Raw genomic sequence first — 9,629 nt, forward strand, 5'->3', positions numbered from 1 at the left:
CTAATAACTCACACCTGTGTAACTGTCATTAGTATACCTGAGAGTTTATGCTTGCAAAAATATGTCTTATTGCCTATTTTATTGTGTAAAGTGGCTGATGATGTGTTCTGTTGTTTTTCTGTTTCTCAAATCCTTTTAAAATGTAAATATCTTTTTTTTTTTTTTTTTGGGATGGGGTCTCTCCTTGTCCCCAGGCTGGAGGGCAGTGGCCAGATCTCAGCTCACTGCAAGCTCCGCCCCCCGAGTTCCCGCCATTCTCCTGCCTCAGCCTCCCGAGTAGCTGGGACTACAGGCGCCCGCCACCTCGCCCGGCTAGATTTTTGTATTTTTTTATTAGAGACGGGGTTTCACCGTGTTAGCCAGGATGGTCTTGATCTCCTGACCTCGTGATCCACCCGCCTCGGCCTCCCAAAGTGCTGGGATTACAGGCTTGAGCCACTGTGCCCGGCCTGTAAATATCTTTTAAAAAGTTTCCCAGAATTATATTTTTAGGATTTAGATCTTTTGGGATTGTGATTTTTGGATTTTAGAGTAATTTTAATATTTTGGATTCTCAACACTTGGGACCATAGCATTTGGGACTGTGTCTTTTGGGATTCCCACACACAATCCCTGGGCAGAGTCACTGGCTCTCTGCTTCCCATGTACAAGGTGCAGCTCTTTCTTCCCATCAGTTTCAAGCCCCAGCCCCTCTCTCCAGCCCCTGCATGAGGAGCAGCTAGGTGGCCGCAGCTTCGTGCTCTCTTTGGTGGTGGGGGCGGTGGGCTGCCTGAGCTGGTGGGTTCAGGCAAGGATGCCTCCACATGAACATGTTGCCCTCTGCATGCCTGAGTCCTGCCACCCCCTCCCCCCAACACAGTCCCCACATCAGGGACCAAAGATAGAGACTTGAGTCCTAGGCTCTTCTGTAAGTGGTCATGAAGACACATGCAGCTCCTGGTGTGTGTGAGCCTGTCCTACAGATGAGGCTCTGCCACGGCTGGTCTGGAGGCCCCCACTTCTGGCTGGCCACAGAGGAGGGCCTCACGGGCCAAGAGGCTGCAGCGGCATTCTGGGGCACTCGCAGAGACCCCCCCTTCCCGCTGGCGGTTCAAAGTGAGGCCCAGGCTTTCTGGATGGTGGCCCTGGGGACTCCACTGGGCCGCAGGGGCTGATGGGGGCTCAGAGTCCAGCTTTCTGCTGTATGCCACCTGCTCCACAGCTGCTGTGCTGAGCTGCAGGGGCTTGTCCTCCACAGAGGCCCAGGCCTGGACACCCAGCCCGGGGGGCTCCACTCTGAGCCAGCTCAGGTCCTGGACATGATCTCGACACCTCTGGTCCTGTGTGCTGGCCGAGTAGGGTAGGCCATGGACAGTGGTCATGCTGGCGGAACTGCTGGACTGTTTCTGCTCCAGAATGTCGGGGCCCCTGGACCGGCGCTGCCCAAAGAGCCCACTGCCCACGTCTTGCCTTGGAGGCCATGCAGCCGGGGGCTGGTCGTTTGAGCTGATCTTCAGGGCTGCCGCGCGGGCCACACAGCCTGCCAGCATGGGCTCTGCATCTAGAGTGCCACCCCCGTGACCTGGCCTCCAGGGACCTCGGAAACACCCCAGGACCCCTGGTGGCCCAGGCTCCTTCTGGGAGCAGGGCCAGGCAGAAGGGATTGGGGCCTTGTTTTCACTGGAAGTATCTGCTGTCGAAGTGGCTGCAGACTCCACAGAGGAAAACAAGTCTTCAGAGTGACTTCGTGTCCCTTCCTCTCGAGAGTCATCCCTGGACAGTGTGCCAGTCCCCTGTGTGGCCACCCCGAGGGCCTTGTTCTCTCTGGTAAGCAGGTCTGTGGTGCCCGTGTGTGCCCACAGCTCCTGCCTGCTGGGTGCTGAGCAAACCGTTGCCCCGCCTGCATCTGAGGCCAGGCCCTCCCTGCCCCCCAACTTCTCTGTGGGTGCCCTTGGGGCTCCCTGGGGACCAGATGGAGCTGCAGGCTGCCCAGGGGTGGGTGGGGCACGGGGCGTGGGGCCTCGGCGCAGCCAGCTGACGATGCCCATGGTGATGGCGAGCTCAGTGTCACACAACTTCAGCAGGCACTCCTTGCCCTTCCAGGAGCTCTGTAGGAAGCCCTGGCTGAGCAGGTCAGGGCCTGGTGCTGGGGCCAAGTTCTCCTCGGCCCCCACTCGGAAGCTGCACATGGACAGTGGCGTCCCCAGGGCCGGCCCTGACAGACTCTCAGACACGCACAGGTCATCATCTTGGCTGGGGCCAACAGGACCCTCGCTGGGGTCATGGAAGAGCTCATAGAGGGCGTCCCCACTGTAGCTGTCCCGTGGGAAGGTGGCGGCGGGAGTGCCTGGGCTCTCAGCTTCCTTCTTGTCCTCCTCAAGTCCTGGCGAGAAGGAATCATAGTAGCCCTCGTCACTCGTGGACACGGATTCGGGCTGCTCGCTCTTGGGGGTGCCTGTGTCGATGGAGCTGGCTTTGGAGCCGCTGCGAGGGTCCCTGCAGGGACAGAGGGGCAGCTCAGCGAGCCCAGCTGTGTCCAGCCGAGATTGGTCCCTGTCTGTGCCCTGGGGGCCCAAAAGCCACGGGCCTAGCAGGGCACGCTGCTGCTGCCGCACTGAGCGATTCACACTGTCCCAGAACCTGGTGAAGTCGGAGGCTTCATTCTGGGCGGGCGAGGCCAGCTGCTCCACACTGCCTTGGAGGGGGCCCCTGAGAACCTTGCTCTCCAGGCCCTCAGCTGCCTGGGTTGGGCTCTCCGGGCCCTCATTCAGCTCCAGGGATGGCACCGAGCTCTCATCTGCAAAGACCTCCCCACAACCCGTGAGTGAGTCAAAGCTCTGGAGCGAGGCCACGTCCTCACACAGGGCCCTGCATAGACCAAACGATGCATCAGCTAGGAGCTCGCTGTCCGACAGGTCCTGGCACAGGCTGTCCAGCCCCAGCCCCTCACCCGGGGGGAGGAAGGCTTTGCTTTGCCGGCCCCCAGGGTCTGATGGGTCCCCTGGGGAGGGCAGACTTTTCCCCTCAGCCGCCAGCGAAGCCAAGTCCTCAGTCTTGTTTCTGCGAATGTGGAATAGGTTCCGAAAGCACTTCTTGGGCCTTTTCAGGGAAATCCTCTTCCTGGGGATGCTCTTGGCCACAGCCGGCACGAAGGGCATCTGGGGCACAAAGTGGCGGTAGTCAATCATGCGCCGGCTGCCCGGGGAGCCCGGGAAGCTTGCACTGCCCACCAACTGCCCTGTGGCAGCCGTGGCCCTGCCTGCTCCAGACACGCTGTCGTGAGTCTTGCTCTTTCGCACGGGTTTGATGGTGGCTCCACAGAGGCCTGCGGGTACCCCTTTGGGGTCCGGCTGTGCCCCTCTGTTGGGGCATCTGTCGTATTCTTGGGCACTAGGGCTGGCTTGGGGGCCCTTCTCACTGTGGGGCCTCTGCTGCCCTCCTGGCAGGACTGACCAGGGGCCTGCCCCCTCCCTGGCGGGAGCCACGGCTGCTGGGTCTGGGGGTTTCTCATGGGAAACCTGCAGGCTGGACTTGATGAAGGTCTTTCCTCTCTTCAGCTCCATGCTGCCAGTGCCCCGGTGGCTGTGGAGGAAAGCAGGAGGCACTCAATATCATAGACGGGAGGACCCTGGGCTCTGGAAAACCCTGCCTACCCCTCTCACACAGCTGGCTCTCTGTAGGGGCCTCCTTGCAGGCGGGGGAGCAAGATAGCAGCAGCCCCACCACGCCCACTCACTGCTCCTGCATTTGTAGACAACGGCACACAGTAGGAGCCAAAATGAGAACTGCCTGGGGCCTGGTGATTGCTGCACCCATGAGTGTTTGACTCTCCCAATCCCCCTTTTAGCTCATTTGGCCCATTCAGACTCCCGTGTTCTGTGCAGAGTGCCCGGCATTCTACACACAGCTCCTATTGTACCTGCAGCCTGTCCTTAGGAGTGTGTGTCACGGCCCTTCTGAGTAGACGGGTGGACGATCCAATTAGAGCAGTTGCCTCCTTCATCAGGCAGCTAAAGGGACACCCACGCCTGCCTGCCTTCTGGGCTGAAGGCAGCTGGCCCTCGGCTGGGGCTGTGGGGGCGTGCATACTGCAAACTCCAGGACTGTGTGCCTATGGGGGCGGGGTGGGCAAGACTCCATCTACAGAGGCCATCAGGCAAGACACAGCCCAGCACCTCACGGTGCATGCAGAGCATGGACAGAGAGGAACCAGAGCATCGTGGTGGGAGGTGAGCATGGGACACAGGGTGGGCAGGCAGGGCTGCAAGGGTAGGCAGCCACCACCTTTTGTGCACACATCACTGAGGCATACTGAAGCCTGCAGTGCCATCCAGAGAAGGTTTCTGATGCCCGGTCTGAGTTCAATGGGAAAAGGTCTTGGGATCCGCCCTGGGCATGGAGGTGGACAGGTGGCAGCAGTGCTTGCCAACTGACTGTCCCGGCCCAGCTAGGGCAACCGGCCTTACCCTGAAATCAGTGGGGAGCTACAGCCATCTTCCGAGGGGTGGGTGGAAGCAGGGACTTTAATGAAGTTGGCGGTCTGGGGCCATGCATCTGACCTCTGAGTGGAGGACAGAAAAAATGAGTTATGAGCAAAGAGTACTTGCCAGAGGCCTGAGGATGGGGAGCAAGGCAGGTGGAGGCTGTAGGGGTAACGTAGTAGGGTCTTCCAAAGGGAAGAACGCCAGGGTTCAGCGACAGCAGGGAGAGAGAAGCAGGCAGGGACAGCACGGGGCAGCGGGAGGAGGGCAATGAGGGGAGGAGGAGGGAGCTGAGCCAAGGTGAAAGAAGAGCTAGGGTTTAGTTTCAAACATGCTGCCTTGGGGTGTGTTGTAGAGACCTTCAGTACCCAGGAAGGGAGGGCAGACTGAGCCCCTCCCCTCTGTTCCCCTCACCATGTCCTCATGGCCCTGGACTCAGCCTGCTCCTTTCACCCAAAACACCCCTGTCTGCCAGGGTCTCCACCTGTCTTGGTAATGAGTGGCCTGACAGTCAGTCCTGGCCAGGGAGAAACTGTGGCTGGCTCCTTCGCCCCTCCATAAGGACTACCCAGAGGCAGCCCTGCACTGATCCCCCAGTTCCTGGCTGTGAGGAAGCCTGCAGCAGGGCATGAACATGACCTGGGGCTCCATCAGCCTGTATGTCTTTCTTACCCCACCCCAAGCAAGCCTTGCAGCTACCTGCCAGAGACCCTGAAATGCTTCTTCTTGAGGACCCAGAGGGCGAGGGGCTGCCTCATAGCCCAGTGGGCACGTTGAGGCCAAGAAGATGGGAAGGGGTGGAAGAGCTGGCACTGCAGGGGCTGGCAGGGTCAAGCCGATCAGCCTCCACCGGCTCCCACCTGAGGGAAGTGCTTCCTCCCCTTGGAGGAGCACCTCAGACTTTTGGTTGGAGGATGAGAAGAAGCAGGCACCATGCCAGGAGAGCCACAGAACCTGGGCTGGGCTCTGGCTGCAGTTCAGCTGTTGCTGGTGGCACCCTGGGCAGAGGGAGAGTGCCCTGAGCAGCCACACTGGCTTTTCGGCCTCATGCCAGATGGTGCATGCCTAAGCCTTACCCACCCTGCACCTGCAGACTTTCCGCTCGGCACAATCCTTTGCAGCCGTGATAAGGCCTCCCCAGCTCTGCCGGGCTTTGCCGCACACAGCGCAGGGCTTACTCTCCAAACTGTGGCTCAGATGACCCTGGCTGGAGTCTTGGTTCCACCCACCTAACCAGATGGACAGCTTGGCCCATTACCGTATGAGGGGCAAACGATTGTAACCCCCATTTTACAAAGGATAAATTCAGATTCAGAGAAGTCAATGAACTGACCCACGTCACACAGGTGTTAAGTGACAGAGTTGGGATCTGAACTCAGGTCTATCTGATGCTGAACCTGACAGCCTATAAACCAACAGCTCAGACTCTTTTGTGGGAAATCTAAAAGTAGAATAATAAATGTGTTTTCATGAAAAATATTGTAAAACACAATGAAAGTGAAGATTAAAAGCAAGAAGGGTAGCTCACACAAATTTAGAAAAATTATAATTGAAGGTAATAATAATTCCCATGGCAGGAAATTTTGGAAATATTCATGATGAGATCTCTATTTCCCTTATTCTTTTCTATGTTTTGGAAAAAATCTTGATTGACATTCTATTGGAAATAACTTCAGCCAGGCACAGCAAGGATTATTTCACTGTGTGCAGAATTTTGCAACTGCAAGAACAAAAATGTTTTATTTGATGTAGATGTCTATAAATAAAACTACCAGTTTCTCAGTTCTCATAACAGTCAACTGATTTAAAATCATGAACAGTTGGAAATTTCACTCCACTCTGAACTTGAAAAATGATCCTTTAAAATAGCTGTCATTGCTATAGATGGCCGGACTCAGTGACACTAACAATGCCAAGCCCATCTTCTGAGTTGATTGAGCACTTTGCATAGAGACAGGACAATAACACAGGACACAGAATGATGAACCAGAGGTGCACCAATACTGGAGCATCCCATGAACTCTAGTCTGTGTTTGGTCCAGTCCAAATCCATATTAAAATATTTTATCGGAACCTGTCTCTTTGGAAATGTGTGACCTATGATGGGAGTGGGAACTCCCTGGGTAGTTGGAGGGCCCACTGCTTGGCTGGAGGCAGGCTGAGAAGTCAACTCCTGTGACAGTTCTCTGGGGGCAGAGTGGGATTTATGTGGACAGCCAGATGCTGGCCTTGTCACTGCCTGAGGGCAGAGGCCAAATGTGCCCAGGTTCTCAGTTGCAAAAATGCACACTGTTTTGTAACCCTGTGGCTAAAGACCCGTCAGTGGAACCCCAGCAAGAAACATGACAGGTCCACTCCCACAAGTGCCATATCCTTCCCCCAAGAAGGGCTCAGACCTGTCCCTACCCTCTGGGTGCCTTCTTGTCTGCGGGGCTCAGCAACCACCAACTATTCATTCTGGTGCTTGGTCTCACTCCCCAACGAGCTTGAAAATTCTTTTAAGTTCCGGGACTCCAGCTATAGCAGGCGGTGAGCTATTACTTAATTAAATGCACTATTTTATATTTGAGACATCTTTGTCAAATGTTTATACCTAAGTTCCCTAAACAGGATGCAGACTCTGAGATTTTAATTCTGTGATACAGTTTATGTGAATCATTTTCTTTTAGTTTGTTTGTCTTTTTCTTTATTTATTTCTTTTTTTTCTTTGAGACAGAGTCTTGCTCTGTCGCCCAGTCTGGAGTGCAGTGGCGGATCTCGGCTCACTACAACCTCCGCCTCCTGGGTTCAAGTGATTCTCCTGCCTCAGCCTCCTGAGTCGTAGGGACTACAGGCGTGTGCCACCACGCCCAGCTAATTTTTTTTATTATGTGCATCATATTCTTTTTTATTACTTATTCCTATTTTTTTTTTTTTTTTTTTTTTTTTTTTTTTTTTTTTTTTTTTTGAGGCGGAGTCTCGCTCTGTCGCCTGGACTGGAGTGCAGTGGCCGGATCTCAGCTCACTGCAAGCTCTGCCTCCCGGGTTTACGCCATTCTCCTGCCTCAGCCTCCCGAGTAGCTGGGACTACAGTCGCCCGCCACCTCGCCCAGCTAGTTTTGTATTTTAGTAGAGACGGGGTTTCACCGTGTTAGCCAGGATGGTCTCGATCTCCTGACCTCGTGATCCGCCCATCTCGGCCTCTCAAAGTGCTGGGATTACAGGCTTGAGCCACCGCGCCCGGCCACTTATTCCTATTTTTTTATTTTGAGATGGAGTCTTGCTCTGTCTCCAGGTTGGAGTGCAGTGGCATGATCTCAGCTCACTGCAACCTCCGCCTTCTGGGTTCAAGCGATTCCCCTGCTTCAGCCTCCTGAATAGCTGGGACTACAGGAGCATACCACCATGCCCATCTAATTTTTTAAAAATTTTAGTAGAGATGGGGTTTAATCATGTTGACCAGGATGGTCTTGATCTCCTGACTTCATGATCCTCCCGCCTCGGCCTCCCAAAGTGCTGGGATTACAGGTGTAAGCCACCACTCTCGGCCTCCCAAAGTGCTGGGATTACAGGTGTAAGCAAGCCACCACTCCCGGCCTATGTGCATCATTTTCTAAGACACCAGGGCCCTGGGCTGAGTCTTTCATCTCTAAGATGAACTTGCAAGTTCCGTGGGAACAAAGACCACACAATGTATTTACTTAAGTAATTCTGTTACAGGGATGTGATATTTAAACCAAACCCTAAAAGACAGAAGAGGACAGCTAGGCAAAAGACACTGGACGCATATTCCAGGCAGACAGAACACCCTTCAGAAAAACCCCAAGGCGCAAGAGAAGGAGAATATTTAAGGATCTGAAAGCAGCTCCAGTGGCCAGAGCGGCTCAAGTGGCCAGAGCAGCAAGCCAGAGGGATGAGGCCTGGAGATGGGCTGCGCACACCACACCTGACCTGAGTTCTCAGTGAGGGCCCTGCTTTTATCTGCAAGCCACGGTGAGCCAGCCTTCCAGGGCAAGTGACAGGGGCCAATTCTCATTTTCAAAGATGCAGGTGAAAATGGACAGTGGAGATACGGAGGCGAGTTAGGAGCCCAAGCAGGGTTTAGGGGAGAGAAGGTGGTGGCAGAGACTCCTGTGGCTGTGCACCTCCCATCACAGTGCTTTACACAGCACACACAGACATGAATTTATTGCAAATTGGGCAAACGAAGTTATTATACTGGTTGCTTTTCTACATGATGAACTCAGGCTTAGCTGCCCAGCTTTTCCTTTTTACTTTGAGAAGGTAATTCTGTGCCTTTCTTTCCTTTCTTAACATGAAAGTGTCTGGGTGTTTGATTTCATGGAGCAAAATAAAAACCCTGGAGGAATACACATGCCACAGAAACGCCTTGAGACATAAAACGTTTGGCTAATAGTTTTGGTATTTTCTATGTCTTCCCCAGTATGTAGGAAAGTCGCAGCAGTGCGATACAAAGGAGTGTATGGTGATAAAAAAGCGCAGGCCCAGGAACCTCTGGAAACTGGGCTGGTGGCAGAGCTATGGGGCAACAGCGTTCTCAGTAGTAGTCTGCCTTGTCATGGGAGGGCTGGAGTGAGGGCCACTGTGGGGAGGGAAAGCGACCGTGCTCTGGGGAGGGGGGGTTGGGGGTGGGAATGGAGAATAAAGCAGAAATAGAATCTGCTGTGAGAGCACCACCAAGCCACCCAGCCCCCACGTTGGGGAGACAAAGGGCCCTCTGGGGAGGGAAGGTCCTGGCCCACGTCCTCGGAGGGCGACTCTGGACTGCCCAGGGGCAAGGAGATGGGCCTCACGGCCATAATGGCTCTCCCCAGCTCCTGCATCCGCGGGCGGAGGGTCTCTTCGTTTCCCTAGCCCAGACCTAAAAGGGTCACCGCCCCCAGGCCCCTGACTGCGCCGGGCACCACCGGGTGGAGGGTGTCGACCCTGCTTCCTGCACTCAGCCCGTCCATCGCGCCAGAGAACGCACCAAATTCCCCAATCCTCGCCCTCCCCCCAGGGTCCACATCCGCGGGGCAGGACCGACGCAGCCTCTCGGGGCCGTGGCGACTCACCGCTGGGGGCCGGCGGTCCAGCAGGGCGCGGCCGCGACAGGGTAGGGCACCGCGTGGATCGCGAGCCGCGCTCAGCACCACGGTCAGCTCCCGGCGCCGCGCGCCGAGGCCTGGA

General features: G+C 55.5%; 1 protein-coding gene across 1 annotated transcript; it reads right to left on the reverse strand.

The window, feature by feature from the left end:
• Positions 1-415: 415 nt before the first annotated feature.
• On the reverse strand, positions 416-9,621 carry AMER3 (APC membrane recruitment protein 3). Its single transcript, XM_017887213.1, has 2 exons — positions 9,515-9,621; positions 416-3,561 (listed from the first exon to the last, which is right to left on the reverse strand). Exon 2 carries the CDS (start codon positions 3,540-3,542, stop codon positions 957-959), a length of 2,586 nt encoding a protein of 861 aa, XP_017742702.1. The 5' UTR covers positions 3,543-3,561; positions 9,515-9,621; the 3' UTR covers positions 416-956.
• Positions 9,622-9,629: the final 8 nt, after the last annotated feature.

Source organism: Rhinopithecus bieti, unplaced genomic scaffold (assembly GCF_001698545.2).
Source record: "Rhinopithecus bieti isolate Rb0 unplaced genomic scaffold, ASM169854v2 scaffold_17222, whole genome shotgun sequence".
Classification (NCBI taxonomy): domain Eukaryota; kingdom Metazoa; phylum Chordata; class Mammalia; order Primates; family Cercopithecidae; genus Rhinopithecus; species Rhinopithecus bieti.

What these genes read in the sequence shown, in the direction of transcription:
- AMER3 (XM_017887213.1), bottom strand. Translation starts at nt 3,542, where the DNA reads ATGGAGCTGAAGAGAGGAAAGACCTTCATCAAGTCCAGCCTGCAGGTT.